We start from the raw sequence: 22,712 nt of genomic DNA, 5'->3' as shown, positions 1-22,712 counted from the left end.
GAATCAATATAATATTGACAGGCAAAATATCGCCATACTATGCTGTATTGATTTTTCCCCCCACCTCTACTTACTTTAGTCTGAATTCTTAAGGAAAATGCAGCTTTTTAAATAAATGTAACCTGGTTTGTTTTCAAGCGGCCATTGAATTTGCTGATGACAACCCCTACTCGCCCATTAAATCGTCTGATAATATTTTAAACGTGTGGTGATAAAGTAAAAACATGAAATATATTGTCTTTTTACAGTTTTTAATCAAATATATGTCTAAAAGCAGCGGCACATTATCACATTCTGTTTTGTTCATTTTTTTAAAAATTGTGGTTGTAACTCCAATACTTTAAATCAGGGATTTCACATTTCCCGTCTCTTCCCTAATCACTTATTCAAATAGTTAATTATTTACGTCCTGATCAACCGTTCTTAATGAAAACAATCTTGTTTAGTTGAATACCAACACAATACTCAAGGCTGTATTTATTTTAAAATCCAAATTTACTTTGTTTCATTCCACCACTGGAATTCACAGCTGTGAAGTGATTCTTCTTCACACAGACACCGAAGCTGATTATTCTCTGCAAAACTTCAGTGTTTGTTTCATCACTTTAAATCCTGTTTGTTCCTCGGTGCTGACTCAGCTGAGCTGTAATCCTTCCTCTCTGCAGGACTCATACTTTATCTGCTCGCTCCCCCACCACAGCTGTGATCAGTCTGTGCAACCAGGAACATAAATCAATACCAGAAAAGTTGAAAGAATTATGTTAATCTGCCGTTCTAAGAATGATGTTATGTTTCTACGCCGTTCGCAACTCTGGAGTCAAAATTTAAATGTAGCGTCCTAATTAAAGCTGAGTGAGAGTACAGAGAGGTGACATTGAGAGGAAAAAAACTTGGGCTCTTGATTTAATATTGTTTTTGGTGTGATAGAGAAACATTCAAACTACGGTCCTCACCAACAGGAACGCTAACAAATTCACATCCCAATTGTTTTGTCACGACCCTCAGCCTCAAACACCCACACTGACTTTGACACCATTTGTATTACGTAATTTACTAGAGTTGTGAATCTGTAGATATAAGATTTTATCCCGATACTCGAGCCACGATAAAACATTATTGAGATTTTAAGCATTTTGCGATATGGTAAGAATTGCGATTTTTTTTAATTCAATTTAGAACTTTTGTGTCAAATAAGAGAAAATTCTCAGTCTATTCATCTCACTTGAGTCTTTTATTTCTCCACAATGAGAGTCAAACCCACAGACTGACCAACAAAGTATTCAGTCAAACTGAACTGAACTGATATCAAACACGTATGGACGACAACAACTGCACGAAGCGGCACAGTCCTCCTGCAGCAGTCTCTCCCAGCTGCAGAGCCGGAGGGGATGTTAACCCCTTAGTATCCAGTCTGCAAATTGGCCAACAGTTAGCTCTGTAGCAGTACAGTGTGTATGTGCTAACAGGCTAACAGTTAGCTCTTTAGCAGTACATTGTGTATGTGCTAACAGGCTAACAGTTAGCTCTTTAGCAGTACATTGTGTATGTGCTAATAGGCTAACAGTTAGCTCTGTAGCAGTACATTGTGTATGTGCTAACAGGCTAACAGTTAGGTCTGTAGCAGTACAGTGTGTATGTGCTAGCAGGCTAACAGTTAGCTCTGTAGCAGTACAGTGTGTATGTGCTAACAGTTAGCTCTGTAGCAGTACAGTGTGTATGTGCTAACAGGCTAACAGTTAGCTCTGTAGCAGTACAGTGTGAATGTGCTAATAGGCTAACAGTTAGTAGCAGTACAGTGTGTATGTGCTGCTGCTGCAGCAGGTGTTCACTTAGCGATCTCTGTTTGTTCTAGCAAGTTCATTTTGTCTACTCTGAATATTATTCTCAGGTTTCTTTTTTGCGACGAATGAAAGTAGACGTGTCCTTTAGTGGTGTTCCTTATGGGGTGTGGTCAACCTGACGGACCTGTCAGTTCTGTCAGATTTACCATGTCCCCCCCGCCGCCCGCTGGTCCTTGCAGGAGAGCGTCCAAGGTGTGTGACAGCATGTAAGTTCCTTCATCCCGGTTCATCGTTTATATTCCCCCGTCTTCTGATCTCTATTGCCTCCTTGATGAATCTTTTGTGTTTATTGCTTTCTGATGTGATGATCTTTGTGTTGTCCCAGTCCATAATGTGATTTTGTCACTTGCAGTGGTCCGATATTGCTGATTTGAGGTGTTCTTGTTCTGCTTTGTGTTTTTCCGTTTGGAAAATGGAAAAGAGCGTGTACCATTAAGGCTGAGTCCTTGCTGCGGCAAACTAGGATTCGAATCTGGCCTGAGGTCCCTTTGCTGCATGTCTTCCCCTCTGTAAAGCATGAAAAATGCCCAAAAAATTATCTAAGGTACATTTGCTTGGACAAATACAATTAGGGGTGCACCGATCGATTGACCGGCCGATCGATCGGTGCCGATTTCCTTAATTTTGCGGGATCGGCGATCAGCCGATTCTTTTACGTCAAACTGATCTTATCTACCTCGGAGGCCGGCTCGTTAAGAAGAGCCGCCGTTAGCGGCAGATAGCTATAGTTAGCTCTGTAGCAGTACTGTGTGTATGTGCTGCTGCTGCAGGAGGTGTTCACTTAGCGATCTCTGTTTGTTTACAACAAGCACCCACACTCTGTTTCTTCTTCTACAGTTTGGCATCTAGTGCGCCACACTGTATAATCAAATGCTACGCTGCCCCCGTGTGGAAGGCAGCAGTAATACAACCTTTTTTCCTTCCAGATATGATGAACTATTCGATATTTTTGATTTAATGACTATTTGAATATTCGAAAATCGATGCCCATCCCTAGTTGTATGTATGTTGTACTATAATGAAACCAACAACACTTTATTTATGGTTGCAGTTTTTTTGTTAGTTTGTCCTGTAAATTGTTGCTATTTATTTTAAGTTCAGTATTTTATTAACTACCTCAGGCATTGTGATTTCCTTTATTTGTTAAAGAAAAAATATGGCTGTGTTATTGTTTTCAATAAAATAAGATTCAAACATTGAAGGTTCAGTTAGTTCAGAGTTATAAAAAAATCGGTATTGGCCAAAATCGGAATCGGCAGGTCAGGCTTTTTAAAAATCGGTGAATCGGCCAGAAAATTGCAATCGGTGCACCCGTAAATACAATGATAACAACAAAAATACCTCGTAAGAGTTTAATTTAAGAGCTGATATCTAGACATGGTTTTCCCCGATAATAACCAAAATCATAATCAAGAAAACCATGGAAAGAATGGTTAGAATCAGCTCTTGAATTAAACTCTTCTGAGGTGTTTTTGTTGTTATCATTATATTTGTCCAAACAAATGTACCTTTAGTTTTACCAGGCATTAAATGAACAAGAATGCAAGGAGAAAACAAGGGTGATCTAATAATTTCTTCCATGACTGTAGGTGAGGTTGTGCTGAAAGAAATTATATCAATATGGCATGGTAAACATTCATAAATTGCCACAAAACTCCAAAGGGTTAAACACATTGCCTATGCTGTAAAATTATTATTTACCATTGTTATTAAATAGTCCTGTGCTCCAGACACAATTTCATCCAATAGCTCTGAAATTCAGTGCATTACTTTTTGTATAAAAACTACAAACTCTGGACGAGGACAGCTTTTCTGACTGGACATTATGAAAACTAACAGCAGCTTTATCATGAATACTGAAAGTTGTGTAGTTTCTGTAGTAGAAATGGGTATCATGATGCGTACACACAGCTCACAGCGTCCTTCTGTCCTCCTCTGAACCAGAGTTTAAGTCTGAGAGTGTTTCAGGCTTCACAGCAGCAAGTGGGTCAGTCAGTGTTTGAGGCCTGGATGTGTTAAAGTGGGACAGCCCACATAAATAATATGTAAAAAAAAAGAAAAAATACTTACAATGCAGAAAAGGCTGCTGGAGCTTCTTTCTGCTGTCAGCTGCTGACAGAAAGAGACTGTCTGTGTTGGTTATTCCCCGTCGACTCAACCCACTGTGAGAAAAACTGACTTCAACTGCAAAACAGTCTCGACTTTCAACATTAAATTAATCAACTGATTAATTCTCAAATCAGATAATGTGCAAGCGGTGGAAATTATTGAGAGATTCTTCAGGATAATGCAACGTCTCGTGTTTCCTGCAGGTTCTCATCACTAAAGATTTTTATTAGAGAGTCTTAAAGATTAAAAGACGGTTTTATTATTCTGATATTGAAACATGATGACATGAGAGAAGAACAGAGGGAAGCAGCTTCTTCAGTGGTGATAAAAGAATAAAAAATGAGCGATTTAAACCCAAATGGTACAATCCTAGGTTATGGAGAATATGTGGCTCTAAACATCAGATTATTGTCTTAAGGTTTAACTTGTGAGTTAAGGATCCTGTTACAAGTTTGTTCTTTCAGAAAGGGTCTTTTGTTGAGTGTCTGTTGTTGGTTAAATGTGTCATTCTGGAGATCAAGGAATGTATTTTGTATGTTGGTTGTTGCCAGTGGTGTAAGAACTTTAACTATGACATAAATACAGACCATACACCTTTAATTTAATTTAAAAAAGGTACAATTGGTGCATAAAATGTCACCAGAATGCAAAAAAATTAAGTGTTAGATGCTCAAGTTTAAATTTTAAATGCATTGCATTTTAATATCCCTTTAACAGTGTCATAGAGGGAGTAATTTATATTTATTATATATATTTATTTATTTGCAAACATCCCTCTAACACCTACACTCTTTAGATGATAAAGAGTGAGATCCAGTGTTGGAAAAAGTATTCAGATCTCTTACTGTGAAATTACTCCACTACAAGTAAAAGTCCTGCATTCAAAACTTACTGAAGTAAAAGTACAAAAGTATCAGCATCAAAATGTACTTGAAGTATCAAAAGTAAAAGTACACGTATGCAGAATGGACCCACTCAGATTGTCTTATATATTCTTAATATATTATTAGATTATTTGTACTAGTTAGTTAGTTGCTTTTTTGTCTCCCTTAGGAGAAATTTGTTTTGAACACGAGAATGTCACACTTATAGCACTTCACAAAGCAGAAAACACAAACACACACAAAAGGAAGTCTGTTTACATATTGCATAAATTCATATCAGCACAGAACACACACACACTTCATTTGCAATATTGCACACGCTCTTTCTATTGCACACATACCCAAACAACATCATTAATTCTCTTACACTGATTATTCTATTGCACTTCCTTATACCATCGTTTTTATTGCACAATCCTTAATGAATCTCTCACTCACATACATGCACTCACACACAATATCTTGCACTATTTAATCATTTAATGGAGATAGGTACAAAGGACAGTTTGTATCTATTTAACTTGCAGTTTGGCACCCTATATATTTTTCCTGAAGGCAACCACTCATATTCAGTGGAGAGAACATGATTGATTGATGCATTTTTGTGAGCAGTGTTTTAATTTTTGTAAAGATAGGGCTCATTTTAACTACCTTATATACTGTTATAAGATTTAATTTTAAAAAATGTATAATAACTTTCAATTTATCATGTTTTTATGTTAAATCTCGTAATGTAACTAAAGCTGTCAGCTAAATGTAGTGGAGTACAAGTAGAAGTAGAAATACTCAAGTAAAGTACAATTACCTACATTGTACTTAAATACAGTACTTGAGTAAATGTACTTAGTTACTTTCCACCACTGGTTGTGGCGTCCCTTTCACATTTCTCCCTTTGAAGAATTAGAATATAAGAAGATATTTTATATACACTGTCTGTTTTGGGTTGTTTTCCACGTGTCCGTCTCAGATTCAAGTCATCTTGAACAGAGATGAACTCATTGTGAAATTTGGAATGATCCTGATGTTTAAATAACAATCAGCCAGGGAAATAAAGACCTCTTCATTATAATACATTAACAAATAACTGAACCCCCAAAAAAAGGAGTAATTCAGCCCTCCAATACATTACACTATCTTCGAATGAGCTGAAATCAGATGAAAAGTGTATGAATCTACTTGTTATATAAGCTTCTTTTACATAAAAACTCTTACTCTAACTGCTATAGCCTACAATATACTAATTGCAGCTACTAAATATACCATAAGCTGCCTTGTTGTTGATGCTCCATCTGTCCATGTTGGTGTATGGAGAACATACTGTCGGTATTTGCAGGCATTTGTTCCAGTGCTGGAAAACAAATGTGATTATTCCTCCAGTATCTGAATGTGGTTGCATTTCTGGAAATGAAGCTTCTGCAGAGAAACAAGTTCTGCAAACGGCATGCTTCTGATATTTGTCAAAAAAACAAAGAACGGCCGATATTTGCATGTTGTGTTCACTGGTGTGTCAAAAAGGAAGGGTTAAATGCACAGGTTGGATTTCCTCCATTGTGGGATTAATAAAGGAATCTTAATTTTCTTTCGCTTTTATTTGAAAACAAACCACCCATTGCATCACGGATTCTATTATGTCAATTCAAGTCAGTGGCTCCTCCCCCGAATCAGCATTTAGCTGGCAAAAAAAAAAACGTATGCGAAAGAACGCGTTTTACACAAATTTTCTAGATTAAAGTGGTTAATCTACGAGAAAAAAAATCACAGATTCACGAGATTTAAAGTGGCAAATTTTTGCGAGATAAAAGTAGCAGATTTATGAGATTAAGGAGGCAAATCTACAAGAAAAAAAACAGCAGATTTAGGAGATTTAAAGTGGCAAATTTGTGAGAAAAACGTTGCAGATTTATGAGAAAAGAGTGGCAAATCTACGGGGAAAAAGTACCAGATTTATGAGGGGAAAAAAGTTGGAAAAAACCCTTCCCTGGGCCTAGATTTATTTTCGAGAAAAAAGTTGCAAATTTACAAGATTAAAGTGGCAAGTCTACAAGAAAAAAACTGCAGATTTAGGAGATTTAAAGTGGCAAATCTGTGAGAAAAAAGTTGCAGATTTATGAGATTTAATGTGGCAAATTTGCAAGAGAAAAGAGGCAAATCTACAAGAAAAAAAACTGCAGATTTAGGAGATTTAAAGTGGCAAATCTGCGAGAAAAAAGTTGCAGATTTACAAGATTTAATGTGGCAAATCTCTGAGAGAAAAGTAGCAGATTTGTGAGAAAAAAAGTCGGAAAAAACCCTGGGTCTGTATTTTTATTTTTTATTTTATACTTGGCCCTAATACTCCATCGTATTTTTAATGCCTTACCAGGAAGTTTTTTGCCCTAAACGTAGGTCAGTGGTTTTATGACATAAATTCACACAAAATGCACCTTTTCTACAACTGCGAGTGTGTGCTGCTTTCAGAACGAGCCGTGAAACCTGAGCCCCAATACGTACATATACGTGCCGTAATTTGTGTTACTGAAACACGACCTCTTTTGTCTTTTAGGTAGGAGAACTTGTTGGATGAATCAATGCATCCCTAATTTAGGACACCTGTAATGTACAGTGTCTCCTCTGTAAAACAGACTGTAAACGCAGTAATAACAGGCGGTAAAACAGCCGTTTACATATGAAAAACACACAGCTCACTCCACTCTCCACCGTCTGAGGGCGAGAAACACCCACGGACTTACCTCCATATCTGACTGCATCCATAATGCAGCAGCTCCTCTTAACACTCCACTGAGCTGATGAGCACGAGTGGAGAAATGTTTCTGAGCTGAAGGACTGTCCTTAAAGCTGAGCACTTTACATAATGCCCAGGGCGGAGAGGAGAGCGTCCGGCGAACAACCTAAACTTAGGAAAAGTTCTAAACAATATAAACTGTCTGTAGCACTCACCTCCTCTTTATGAACACAGGACAAGTTTCCTTATAAATCTGTTAACGCTGACGAAGGCAGGAAACTATGAAAGGCAAAAACCCAGCCAGAATTTGAAGTAGATTGAGACTCTTGCAGCTCTCAGTGTTTTCCTCTCCGCTGAAATTCATTTTATAACTAAACAATTTCTAAAAAATATGTTTCTGAAAACATTTGAGGTGAAAAATAGGCAACACAGTAACAGAATATTCTTCATATTTGATCAGTGCATTGACATCATTGACAGCTGCTTTATGTAATACTGTCAAGATGTAGTGACCGCTTCAACAATTATTAGAAAAAATTATTTGGATAAGTTATCAATTGTAGATTCATCTCTAGTTCAGACTACCCGACTTCCAGAATCTGTCGGCAGATAGCAGATGAGTATTTGTGGTGATGAGCGGTTCGACTGCAGGGATGTGGTTCAACCCCCTTCATTTCAGATAGGCTATAGGCTATTCAGTTTATATATTTTTCCCATTGAAAATGCGGTTATCTATAATCCATCCATCCATCCATCCATCCATCCATCCATCCATCCATCCATTATCACCATAGGTTTCCATTTTTGGTGGGAGCCACTTCATCAAGATGGCAGATCGGAGATGGCAGCCATTTAAAGTCTATGAGAACCAATATCTCTTCCAAGCCCCTTAGAAGGTCAATCTTGGTGTCAAAATATACATTCTCTGGGCCAAGGAATCATTTAGGCTATTGAGATCATATCACAAGATGATTATTTGATCAAATAGATATGTTCATTTTCCCCATGTATTTATGTAATTTCCAACTCAGTTCCTAAGCGGTCGGACATAGATTATAATAGGTCATATACAGTGCATGTATTCTAAAAAATGTAAAACATACATACATTTAATTAAACTTTATTAGCTTCACTTGTATTATTTATTACATTTACAACGACAAAGATCTTCGCACCGTCTAAGTGGCTTGGAAGATATATTGGTTCTCATAGATTTTATATGGCTGCAATCTGCAATCTTTATGAAGTGGCTCCCACCAAAAATTTAAACTTATGGAGATGGAGAGCATGCGGAAAAAATGTTGTGCTTTTGTCCGGAGTGTCCCCTTTATTATACTAAGTCGCCTGACTATAAAGCATAAAAGTGCAAACAGACTTTGACGGAAGCTGAACAAAAGACGGCAATAAAGGTTATAAAAAGTGTCTTTTATCTATTAATGGACTCATGGGAATCCAAGCACAACAATTTATGTTTAACTATTGCTGAACAAAACATTTGTACAACAAACACGAAACATTTCTGGGACTACAAAGAGCCTCGGGACATGAGTAATATATACTATTGATATTGTTTTTGTGCTGACTGTTCCTTAACAAATGAAAGATGTTTTGTTTGCTGACTCAGCGGGCAGCCTTGATGCTGACCGGCCAGCTGAGACGAGACATCATGTGTTTGTTTGTGGCGGCTGCAGCTCCTGGCTGCTGACACCAGGTGAGCTTCTCCTGCAGTCTGCTGGTTTATTTGTTTTGGAGGCCAGGAAGCGTCAGGACCAGCTGGCTGAGCTGCAGAGCCAGCAGCAGCAGGACGGACACATCACACGGTGTCCTCGGGCTCGGGACGGGTCGGGCTGGACGGGGCTCAGAGAGTCAGCAGGAAGTTCAGTTGATCGATTTCTGGCTGTCTGCTGGTTTTGTCTCTCAGATGAATAATGTTGCAGTGAGTTATTTTTAGGCGAAAACAATACCAGTGCGTTTGTTCTGATATTTATATCAGACTTTAAGAATCAAGGAAAAGAGATGAAAAGAGCATTTCATGTGGAGAGCCGCAGTGAAAGTGATTGTGAATCCTCATCAAATTCACACTGGAAATGTGTCTAAAATGATGCATATCATGTGAAATATCTCCAACATCAAACAGTGTGTTTGTTCTCATGATTCTGATTAACATTCTGAGCAGGCTGCTCTCCTAGAAACTGCTTTTCATGTAGACTGATTTGTTTTGCAGAGTGCATTTTGAAGGGAAACTCGAGGGCGTAGGTCAGAGGTCAGAGTGGTTGGTATCTAAATTAAGGACTTTCTTCACATCCCTAGTCCTGCTTGTGATTAGATTTGCATGTTTATGCCTCGTTACAACAGTCTTGTTTTCGGTCTGTAATTCAACATTGTATACAGAATGCTCCCCCTAGTGTTCAATGCAAGGAAATGCATCTGTTTACTTAAAATGCTGCCGCATGTATTGTCAAATTTTGTTTGGTGTAGCCTCAGCTTTTAATATACTCGTGAAAAATTATGGACTGAAAAAAATTGTGAATTTGAATTTGTTTCCTTTGGTTACATCAGCCCCTTTCATAGTGTCGTTTCATGCTGCACTATTTACGGCTCTGTAACGTCTCGCCTGCACTATGAACGCGCCCGAAGCGGGATGCTGGGATCAAATAATCCCAACAATTTTCCGCCTTCAGAGGTAGTCACAGAGGTGGAAAATTTTTGGGACTGTTGGAAGCGGGACCACCATGAACAGGCCATCCCGGCAAGGCGGAATTTTTTTTGGCCATATTCAAGGCTTTATTGATAGTGAGAGACAGAGTGAAGGGGGGAGACAGAGGGGAACACATGCGGGAAAGGGCTCCGAGTCGGATTTGAACCTGGGCCGCCCGCTCACAAATAGCAAATACACAAATCACAAATCATAAATAGCCTCTATGGTACGCGCTCTACCAGGTGTGACACCGGAAGGCGGAATATTTGATGTTGCATGTGACGTCTAACACACACCTCCCACTTGGTCTGACAGTCATCAAATCACTGTGCAGCAGCTGCACAACAACTGTGGCCGCCATCGCTAACTGTGTACAGCGTCCGCTGCTTATCGTAAACAAACCCGCATCGCTAACTGTGCACAGAGTGTCCGGTGCTTGTCGGAAACAAACGGAGGTCGCTTAGTGAACACATCCTGCTGCAGCACATACACACTGTACTGCTACAGCGCTAACTGTGCAGCCTATTAGCACTGTGCTACTGTGCAGCACTGCTGCTGCTTTGACTATACTACTATCGTCGTCTCCACCTCCTTCTTGATGCCGGACTGCACTATGAAAGGGCACAAACATCACCCCTTTGGGGGATCACTATGAACACCCTAATGTGAAAACCTGGCACAGATCTTTCCGGCAATGTAGCGGGACATTAGCGGGACCGCACCATGAAAGGGCCTATTGTATATGTCTGGGGCTTTTATTGTGAAAGGGAAGAAAGTTGAGAAGGTCGGTGTGGAACGGAGTAAAGTTTGCTATCTTGGTTGGTGCTTCCATGTAAAGATGCAGCTCATAACCCTCTGCTGTTCTGCACAAACTCTGGTGCTACAGCTTGTAAAAATCAACCTTGTTCTGAAAAAAAGAGATGCTTTTTAGCTGCATAATGTTTGCATTCTGTGTGAAAGTGTGCATGAGAAAAACAAGAATAAAACAAGGCTTTTAATTACAAAAAATGAAGATGAAATAAAAAGATTTAGTGACATTTTAACAACTTTAAAACTTGTGGGATCCTTATGAAGAACTTGGTGATTATACCAGTATCTGTACAAACTGTTGAAGGTTGTGAAAGGTTGTTTCCATTATTTTGACCCCAATGATGCATTCCTTCCAGACTTTGTGTCGCGGCTGAGCGTAGTTTCCTCTCCAAAGTCAGTGTGATTTGGTTCGTGTCGTGTGATGCAGTGCAGAGACGTCTGAAGTCTCTCGCTTCACTGTGAAGTCGCTTTAGAAGGAAAAAACAAAAAAACAAACAAGTTTATTTTCCTCTTCTGATGCAGACGAAGGATCAGCTCTTATCTCAGTGTCTTTCTAATCGCACACTGAACTTCCCTTCACCCGGGCTCCTCCGCCGAGCTTCAAACAACTGAACGCCATCACAGAGACATGTGACCCAGGTGGATGTCAGGACTGTGTTTTCATATCCTGTTGATCTTTTTTTTTCTCCCAGACACCTCTCAGAGGATCTGAGTTCCTTTTTAGAGCTTCAGACATTTCTTTTGTGCAATTTAAATACAGTTTGAGCTCAGCTGTTCACTGTAGGTTCAGTCAGAGTTAGAGGTGGAAACCTCCTTTGTGTTGCAGCGTTGTTATTGAGGTCGGTGCAGCAGACTTGTATTGTAAACATAAATGATTAATGGGTTCCTCGTGTCTCACATTACATTTTCATGGCTGTTTATTCATTATTTTTCTTCATAGATGGTGCAGCTCTATTTTTTCTTAAGGTGCCTTTGGACTTTATTATTTCAGCTGGGTATTAGGGCTGGGCGTTAAGTTGAAAAAAAAAATCTATATATTTTTAAATGTGATCTGGAATTAGACCATATTGTATATATCGATATAGTTCATTTTCTTTATGTATAAACTAGTGCAGTGCCCGTAGGAAGTATGTATTCGTTAGCATGCTAATCGTGAGATAGCACAGTACGCATTATGCTGCACTAAAAGTACATTTACATGAACCCAATTAACTGATATACTATATTGCATGTAAGTATCTCATATGAAATGATTATGGGCATTACACTAAGCAACATGAATGTCATCCCTGAATTACATAGTAATGCAACATAAGAAGTGAATAAAGCTAAATCTCCACTTAGCATGCTAATCTCAAATAACAGAATTTGCACATTATATGCAGACCACTACAACGTCTGCAACTCCATTAAACACTTACTTTTCATAAGGTACCACACCATCCAGCACATACACATTGAACACTGATATTAGCTGGAAAATATTCGAATATTATTGGAAAATCGCACCTTGTAGCGCACTTTAAAACTTCGAAAGATAGATAGGCTAAATAGACTTCCAGATGAGATGAGTCAGGGTGGAAATCCAGAGTGAATTGTGTTACTGACCAGGTGTAGGCCTATCACACAATGGGGCGGAGGTCCCCTAAAAGGTGTCAGATCGGAAACAGAGCAATGCTGCAACACATCCTACGTAAATAATGATATTTTGAAAAATGAATTAAAAAATCTTCAAAGTCAAGCATGCACACCTTCGTGCCATGCACAATATTGATTGAACTGGTTAGTAATGGAGTTAATAATGAAATATAAACAATGTTTATTGGGATTATTTGGTTTCTGGCACTTTTGGATAATTAAACATGCCCCGGGTCAAATTGACCCATGAGCATTATTGCTGTTCCTGAGAAACAGAACAGGAGGGTTAACCCACAACCTCTCCTTTTTCCTAACTTTAACCAAGTATTTTTGGTACCTAAACTAAATAGTTAAATTTTTTACAACGTTGAATGCATACATTTTCATGAGAAGAATAGAGAGAATATGGAGATGCACTGTACACAAGTTGAATGAACTCCCATAGTCACAGGTTAGATAACCCAGGGAGCAGTCGCCTCCACACTTCAAAAAAATGTCTATCTTTACACGTCATTCATCTGTCACACAGCCCAAAAGTCAAGTGGAAAAGTCTGCAAAATGCACTGGGATTATTTCAACCAATTTCAATTAAAAACCAACTTATTTCTAGCCTGGCATCACCACAGTTATTTGTAAGTGGATATTAATCTAGAACCTCTGTTATTATTGATTTACAGAGGTCGTTATCAACAAGTGTGAGTGCCTGAATAGACCGAGAACCAATCAAAGGACCCCAAACGCTGAGTGACACTTGCAGGTTGAGGCGATATTTGGTCCGTTTTCAAGCAGGACCAACATGATGGCCTGGTCACAAAAGGTTCTGAAATTACAGCTAAACAGTCCCTAAAAATGTGTTTCTGAAAACATTTGAGGCGAGAAATGGGCAACGCTGTAACAGAATGTTAAATCTGATCAGTGCAGTTTGTGCTGGATGCAACAAGATCTCCAACCTAAACGACAGAATAGCTCATTTGTCAATCCCAGCCATAACAACCAAAATGGAACTAATAGTGCACACGTCATTATACATACACATGTAAAAAAGGCTGCAGTTTCATTGATTTTAGGCTACAAAACCACTGATCTTGGTTAAGGGCAAAATACTTCCTGTTAGCCGTTATAAAAAACAGTTTAAACAGTAAATAAATCTACAAAGATGCCCGAGGTGAAGTAGTTACTAGGACGACTTATTAAATAAATGCACACAGAGATGACAGGATACAGAATAAACTCCTTTCAGATAAACATATAGATATTACATGACCAAGGAAGCTTTATTTTGAGTTATTGAAACATTTAATTAAAGCTGAGTTGCTCCCTGGTCGTTGAGTTTTCTTCTCTCAGCACGGCAGCGAGTCATTCCGACTTCATCCTGAATTTAATTGCGAGACATGAAGAGAAACAGAGCAGCGGCTGCCGGAGTCATGTAGGATTCTGCCTGCAGGGCGAAGCTGCTTATTGTCCAGGAACGAGACAGATGACAGTAAATAGAGCTTTACATTAAATAAGGCAATCAGAGCGCAGACTGAACGATGATGGACGTGCGCTGTCACCTCAGATGGATTCCTTCTCCCATCATTCAGTCGGGCAGAAAGCTTGAGGCTGTCGCAGGAATGACGAGCATCAATCACTGTCGAAGGATTCACCCTGAGACGGCAGAAAAGAGCCGGCGTGTCCTGCGACGTAAAGACGTGTAAACATGAACACACACACAGATATCTGTCCTCTTGTGAGACTGGGGTCTGAAGTAAAGGTCTGGTGTTGAGGGTAATGACACCATCAGGGCGCCATCAATCAGCACGGTGCTCTCCTGCTGGGATCACGTCAGCTGATGGTCCAGTGAGACCTCCGCTGATTCTGATCAATGTTTCCCAGCTCAGCTAAGCCTTTTTCACATAAACTGTATAAAACATGGACGTAATATGTTAAGTATTGTTATGTTAAGTATATTTATAATTTTTTTCATATATATACTGTATATACGTATATATATATATATATATATATATATATATATATATATATATATATATATATATATATATATATATATATATATACAGACAGGGTTTCCTGCAGGAAAAAACTTTGGCCCGGGGGGGAGGTGAGTGGGGGGGTTCAACGGTTGCCGAGAACCGTTCTCGGCAAAAAAAAAGAGGATAAATTAATTAATTACTTACTAGATTGTTCAATTATTAATTTTGCCCTCAATATTAAAGACAAGATGCAATTTTTATTTTTGGCTCTCAAAATACGAGAGAAGTTGCTTAACAATAAACCCACAAACATGATGATGGAAAACACAAACTGTTTATTTTTGGGGTCATGGCCTAATAAGTTTGGGAACCCCAAATTATTGAAAAACTCGAGACCAAAACCAGACTGTAAACATGTTTATTTCTCCTCCAAAGTCTGGCATTTTAACATGTGGGTCAATGGGGATTGGCACTCTAGTGGCCATTTAAGGAACTGCAAGTTTTGGCACTCATCCAGTAATGGAAAAAAATTATGACACCATTGTTTTCTTCAATTTCTTGTTCATTTTAATTCCTGGTACAACTAAAAGTACTATTTGTTTGGAAAAATATAATGATAAAGACAAAAATAGCTAAGAGTTTCATTTAAGAGCTGATATCTAGACATTTCCCATGTTTTTTTTTAATAATAACCAAAGGCATTATCAAGAAAACCATGGAAAATGGCTTATAATTGAACGGGCGAGTTATATGAATAAACACCCCTATACATGAAAGGGGAAATTAGCTCGAGACCAAAACCAGACTGTAAACATATTTATTTCTACTCCAAAGTTGGTTATTTTAACATGTGGGTCAATGGGGTTTGACTCACTTTTGGAGCCAGCCTCTAGTGGCCATTAAAGGAATTGCAGGTTTTTGTGCTTCGATGTGGACGTCTATGTTTTTTTCCTCTCACAATTTTTGGCCTTTCCACTCAGGTTTTTTTGTTGCAGAAGCTGAAAATGTGCTTAAAAACAGCAGGCAAAAATCCCACTTAGCTCTTGTTTGCATGTGTGAAAAACAATATTGAAACAACATTCAAAAAGCATGCTAGGCCAGCAGTGTATGTAGTCTGCGATACAAAAAATGAGTTGTTTAGCACCTGTTTCTTCACCTTTTATTTATCAAACAGCACACAGCCTGAGATACTGTGGCGAAACTGAAAAGTGAAATATGATTTTTGTGGGTTGACAAAGTGGAGTTAGTCTGACGTTGTTGTTTTTGATGTTGTTTCAAGAACCCTTGACACAAATTGACAATGGGCAAACTGAGGAAATTGTTTTCCCAGTATTGAAAAATCTGCAGCACCTTCAAAAATCTCTGTTTTTTTCACCAAAACTCAGTTTGCATGTGGATGAGAGTCCAAAATGAAGAGGAAAATATTATTTTTCAAAAATACTCTGAATACTATACTATCAAAAATAAATATGAACATTGTAAAAGGCCTCATTGCATTCCAAAATTACCCATAGATGTCATGTCCTGCTTCACTAAATAACATAAACAAATCAAAATCATGTATACTGTGTATTTAAAATTGAAAACAGAAAAAGCTTATACAAAGGAACTTCTGTGACTGTTGTTATTAGATACCCTTTTACAAAATTGGTTAATTCATTTGTTTTCTGCATATTTACATGTAAAAGATTTAAAAGCCCTCCAGCACATTTTAAACACATTTCCCCAATAATTAATTTTTCAATATCTCTGAAAGCTTTGAGACATTCACCAGAATTTAAATATTTTCTTTGTTTCAAACACTAAAAGGAATCCAATGGGTACATTTTGTTAAAATGGCTCCAAACCTGCAGATAAGAGCTTCAGATCTGCACATTGAGCCTATTTTTTCCTCCTTTTTTTCAAAATAAAAGCCCTGTGTGGCGCAACAGTTGTGGGAGTAAACGCTGCTGTTGAAGACTCTGCGTCCTTAACAGTGAAGCTTCTGAGACGCTGATTTCACCGCTGTGACGATGGAGACGTGAGTGTGCAGCGAGCTGATCAGCGGGGCGTCCAATTAGGCTGCTAATTAAAATTGCAGTCCTCAAGTCGTAGCGGGGAACTCCTTCAGAAGCCACCAGCAGGGCACAAGTTTGATTCCTCTCCTGAGAGTCTCTGCAATTCATTTAATAACGTGGAACTGTGCTACTGAAGCTTTCACAGTTGTTATTGTTATTATTATTATTATTATTATTATTATTATCATTACGGCTATGATTTCATGACGTCAATTTTGATACCCACGAAAAGAAATGTTGTTTTTTGCCCAGGATGGTTACATGTTATAAATACAAGAGGAGCTGGTGTGTTTTTAATGTGCAGCAGCTGACTGTGCATCAATAACTGATGCTGCTGTTTATTCAGCCCACAATGCATCATTAATGCTAATGGAGGTCCCCATTATATTCGCATGCAGCTGCAGTTATTTCAGCCTCTACTGTATGTTATGTGTAGTGTGTGTGTGTGTGTGTGGTTCATCTCAGCATCACCTCCATGAGGCTCCAACAAAATCTGTCTTGTTTTTTAGGTTTTCTGAAGGTTTGTTTCAGAGGATTAAAGGTTAAAATTTCAAACGTAAAAAAATAAATAAAATAAAAGTCCAGTCACAGAACCAGCTCTTTTGACCAGTCTTTGACCGCCTTGCACCTCTGTCTGATGCTGCCTCCCCAGCAGACTGCAGCATAAAACACACTACCACCACAGACTGATAAAACATCTGCAGCATCTTACTACAGATGTCCAGAGATCTGAGCTTCCTTAAGAAAAAGAGGCGGCTCTGCCCCTTTTTGTAGAGAGCGTCTGTGTTTAGGGACTAGTCCAACTTATTATCCAGGTATACACCTAGATACTTATAACTTGGCACCACCTCCATGTCCACCCCACAGGTATTCACTGGCTGAAGAGGGGCTTGAACCTGCGGAAATCTATGATCATCTCCTTAGTCTTTGAGGTGTTCAGTAGGAGATAGTTCTTGTGACTCCAGTCACTGAAGGCTTTTTTAGATGGCGGCTGACAGTTAAATATACATAAATATAGCTAATTTTTCACTGCCTGTACACATGACCTATACTGACGTTTTTGAGGGGGAGAACAGGCTGGTTAAAATGGCGCCAGAAGACCTATCGATAACCCTTTCTGGGGCACTCAATAAAAATACTTAGAATTTGAAAATTCCAACCCTAAAGTGTTAAAGGACATTTCAACACTTTTACATTTGTGACTTTTTTCGGGGGAAAATGTTTAATTTTTATGTTGCTAATTAGGGTCAATTGAGTTATTATTATTATTATTATTATTAATATATTTTCATTGTTATACTGATTGGTCAGGTGCGATGGTACTATCTGTGACGTAGCCTGATCTTCACTGATTAGCTGGAGAAATCCCTGTGGCTCTATGACCTCATGGCGAGGCATGGGGACCCTATTTCGGATGTCCGCTGAAGTTACCAAATATGTTTTTTTGCCCAGTAAAGGGTTAAGAGCTTTATATGTGAATAAAAGGACTTTAATCCATTGTAAATATGACGCGTGATCTGGACCTCCTGCTCTCTGCCAGGCTGTCTCTGAGAGAGTACTCTCTGAACTTTATTGTGTGTTTAACTGTAAACGCTCCTGCATTTAATAAATCATGTGTAACTCTCACAAGGTGAAAGTGTTGCACCATAATCGAGTCAGATCAGAAGACAAGGTCGTCCTGAGATTCTGCGTGTCGTTCTGCTGTTATCTCGTGTTGAATGGAAAATGTAATAAAGTAATCAGTAACCATCGAGCGAACAGGAAAAACCTTCAGCCTAAAGCTTCAGAAGCTGCGACGTGTTCTTTGTGTGAGGAATAAACTTCCTGTGTGATGGTTAAAGCTGCGGCGCTCCGATAGCGTCAGCGCTCAGACAGGTTTGTATTTACAGTACGGGCCTTTAATTTGCTGCCTGTCAGCGAGCGAATCGAGCTGAGTGACATTTGTATTGCTGTCAGGCCCCGGCCGTCCGTCTTCCTCCTCCTCCTCCTCCTCCTGTGAATCCTGATGAGGCGTCCGGCGGCGCTTGGCCCAACACGCCGGCCTCTGACTGAAGTGAAATCAATCAGCCCTTCAATCTTTCTCTATAGGACCATTATCCAGCCCCGCCGGGCCTGTCCGCCTGTCTGCCGCAGGATCTATGACCTGATCCGCCTCCTTAATTCACACAGCAGAGCTCGCTAACTCGACGCTGACAAGAAACTGAGCAACAGGAAGCTCAGGAAGGTCAGGATTTAGGGTTCAAACTCGATCTGTTTAAATCTCTCACAAAGACACTGCAGGATGTTCGCGAGTGACATTGAGTAGCATTTAAAAATCTGACTGCTGGCGATGATTTCTGCCTTCAGACCTTAAGACTTCACACAGTCAACAAGCCTCAGAAGAAAAATAAACAAAAATAAATGAAATAAGAATCTTTTATATGAGAGAAAATGAAAAAAAAATATCAAAAATTGAATCAAAAATGCCTTTTGTGCAAAATGACAGAAATCATAACACATTTTTTTTATTTATCTCAACAACACTTTTCCAAATATCATGAATATTGGAAAAATATTGTCTCCAAATGCTTTATATAGTGAATTATTTGCATTTTACAGCTTCTACTTGGAACCTCTCCTGTCCTCTCCTCTCAGCTCTGTGTAAACAGTCTCTCCTCTCCTGTCCTCTCTGCTCTGCGTAAACAGCCTCTCCTGTCCTCTCCTCTGAGCTCTGTGTAAACAGCATCTCCTGTCCTCTCCTCTTGGCTCTGTGTAAACAGCCCCTCCTGTCCTCCCCTCTTGGCTCTGTGTAAACAGCCCCTCCTGTCCTCTCCTCTCTGCTCTGTGTAAACAGCGTCTCCTGTCCTCTCCTCTCTGCTCTGTGTAAACAGCCTCTCCTGTCCTCTCCTCTCTGCTCTGTGTAAACAGCGTCTCCTGTCCTCTCCTCTTGGCTCTGTGTAAACAGCCTCTCCTGTCCTTTCCTCTCTGCTCTGTGTAAACAGCGTCTCCTGTCCTCTCCTCTCTGCTCTGTGTAAACACCCTCTCCTGTCCTTTCCTCTCTGCTCTGTGTAAACAGCCTCTCCTGTCCTCTCCTCTTGGCTCTGTGTAAACAGATTTTCAGTGAATATTTGTCACGTGACTGTTCGGCAGAATCAATCATGTCTTCACAGTGTCTCTGAGGAGCAGAATTTAATGTTTTTAACAGGATCTGGTGGATCTGCAAATGCTTTAACGTTTTAAATGAGATGTGGAATAAAGTGATTTTGACAGAAATATCACAACTTTCAGCTTCCTTTTGGTTAAATTTTTTCTAACGGAAACTTTTGTAATCACGATCCATTCAAAGACTGTCGGAAAGTTCCAAATTTGAATGATAATGCCTATACAGTTTCCTTCCACGATAAACGGTGTATTTTTGGCGATCTCTTTAAGAAAACATGCATTTCAAACCCTGGTGGGATGTTGAGGTTCAGGGTAAAGAATCTTCTGCAACAGTAATGAAACAAATAATAAAATCTAGATTTGCCAAATCACAATACAAGATGATGTGTTCGATGTGTGTGGTTGTTGGAGAATTCATGTGCTTAAATACGCTGTTATGTTCCTGTTAACTTACTTGTATTTAAGTGCTTTAAAGTATATATCGTATATGAATGTTTCCATGTTTAACCCTTCGCCCTGTCTCTGCAGATCCCTCAGATCAGCTACGCCTCGACGGCCCCGGAGCTCAGCGACAACACTCGCTACGACTTCTTCTCCCGCGTGGTTCCTCCGGACTCCTACCAGGCTCAGGCCATGCTGGACATCGTCACGGCGATGGGCTGGAACTACGTCTCCACGCTCGCCTCCGAGGGGAACTACGGCGAGAGCGGTGTCGAGGCCTTCGTCCAGATCTCCAGAGAGTCAGGTAGGAAAACAGTCCTTTTAAATACAGAAGTGACATCTGAGTTTGTTTCAACTCTGATTAATGGAGGACAGGCGACGCTGTGGACGCTGTGGTTTTTAGGCAGTGGGTTGTTCCTCCCGACTCGCCGTGTTGTTGATGATCGGGGAGAGGGGAGGTTGTGTAATTGACTCTTGATGTAATTACAGCAGAAGTCGGCGCTGTTTTCTCCTCGACCGGTCACTGTGAGGTAATCAGACTCTCTGCTCTCGCTGATTAAAATGTTATCGCACCTCCACGAGCTCTGACATTAATTAAATTGTAAAGGGTGCGTTTGATATTCATCAGCAGGAACATGTATGTTGGAGATCAGCTGTGTGTGTGTGTGTGTGTGTGGGTGTGATGAGTTCAGGGTCTTATCTCTAAAGCACTTGTATGATGACACATTAAAGCTGCAGTATGCAACACCGGAGAAAGAATAAAGGTTGATTGGGTCTGATTTCCAGGTCGTCAGATTCTTTCAGTTGGTGTGAAATGAGACATGATCAACCGTCTTCCTCAACAATTGCATCACAACAATCAAACTCCAAATGTGCGTTCAAAGTGTCGTGGTTAGCACTTTTTGCCTTACAGCACAACCACCAGGTGAGGTTGTGCTGAAAGAAACGATACCAACATGGCATGGTAAATATTCAGTATATTGCATCAAGTACTGTACTAGGGTGGCCATTTCCTTCACATCAAAAAGGAGGACACTTTGCATACACAGGACAAGCAAGCAGATATTTGTTTGGTATGATCCGGTTTTAAGCAGAGTTGTACTCCGATTAGCTCGATGCTTGTCAGTGCTAGCATGTCTCTGATAGCTGCTTTGCCTTTGCTGCTCACATCTACATCGCTTCCAAAAAATAAAACTCCCTCTTACTTTTTGTAACAAACCCGTCTTCTCTTGCCCATTCCGGGTTAAAGGGGGTCTTTTGTTTGGCATTGTCAGACTTTCAGTAGCTGAGAGTTTGATTGACAGTCTGGTGGTAGCAACTGGCTGAGAGCCTGTTCTTGCAAATCAACACATGCCTCATTTGAATATTCAAATTAGCCATGTGTTGATAGGTCATGACAGGAAAATGTAACTAATGAAATTACTTATTTTGACACAGCTTTTTTGACACACATTTTAGCCAATAAGTATTAAACTAACAAGGTAACAAAAGGTGGAACTTTTTTGTTATTTTCTCAAAAGGAGGACAAATGAGTGTCCGGCTGCAGGTGCAGCCTTAAGCCGGACACTCATTTAAAATCTGGACTGTCCGGCCTAAAGCAGGATGATTGGCCAACCTCTACTGTACTTAAGTACAATTTTGAGCAACTTGTACTTTACTTGAGTATTTCTGTTTAATGTAACTTTATACTTCTACTCCACTACATTTTAGAGGACATTATTGTACTTTTAACATAAAAAAACATGATCAATTTAAAGTGATTAGACCTTTTTTAAAATTTAACCTCAGAACATAAACATAAACTATATGCATGTAGAATATATAGAACAATCTTAGTGGGTCCATTCCGCATAGCGAATACTTTTACTTTTCATACTTTAAGTACATTTTAAAGCTGACACTTTTGAACTTTTACTTCAGTAAGTTTTGAATGCAGCAAATTAAGTTGTAATGGAGAAATTCTGCAGTGTGGTATTGGTACTTTAACTTTAGTAAGGGATCTAAATACTTTTTCCACCACTGTCAATATTTTATTAAGTGCCATAAACAGGCAGAATGAATAGGATTCAAAAACTGACAAAATAGCCCAAAACTCCAAAGGGTTAAAAAGTGTTGGTGACGTGTTCCCAGCGTCCCCCGGGGTAAATTACACTTTTCTGCCTTTTGTGGACTTAACAAACTGCTTGATAAAAGAAAAAAATTGTAAGGAAAGAAATTCACACCCAGAAAGCAGCAGTTGAGATGTCTGGATGTATTTTTTACACATCTAAACTCTAATGAGGATCATGTTGCAGCTCATGTTCCCTCTCCCAAACCCCGCTGAATTAGTTTATTATGACAGAAAGATCCAGTTTCTCAGCCTTATAAAAAAAACAAAAGAAACTAAAGCTGCAAG

The 22,712-nt window shown here is 39.4% G+C and overlaps 1 protein-coding gene across 2 annotated transcripts in view; it reads left to right on the top strand.

Moving 5' to 3' along the window:
* Positions 1 to 22,712, top strand: part of grm8b (glutamate receptor, metabotropic 8b) — a 174,997-nt gene that overhangs the window by 42,291 nt on the left and 109,994 nt on the right. For both annotated transcript variants that reach the window (XM_059335456.1, XM_059335457.1), the window contains one exon: positions 20,405 to 20,621. In XM_059335456.1, the coding sequence (XP_059191439.1) occupies positions 20,405 to 20,621 (217 nt within the window). The remainder of the gene's footprint in view (positions 1 to 20,404; positions 20,622 to 22,712) is intronic.

Source organism: Centropristis striata, chromosome 6 (genome assembly GCF_030273125.1).
Source record: "Centropristis striata isolate RG_2023a ecotype Rhode Island chromosome 6, C.striata_1.0, whole genome shotgun sequence".
Classification (NCBI taxonomy): domain Eukaryota; kingdom Metazoa; phylum Chordata; class Actinopteri; order Perciformes; family Serranidae; genus Centropristis; species Centropristis striata.
Note: the sequence above shows the minus strand (reverse complement) of the source record. Positions and strands in the feature narration are given on the sequence as shown.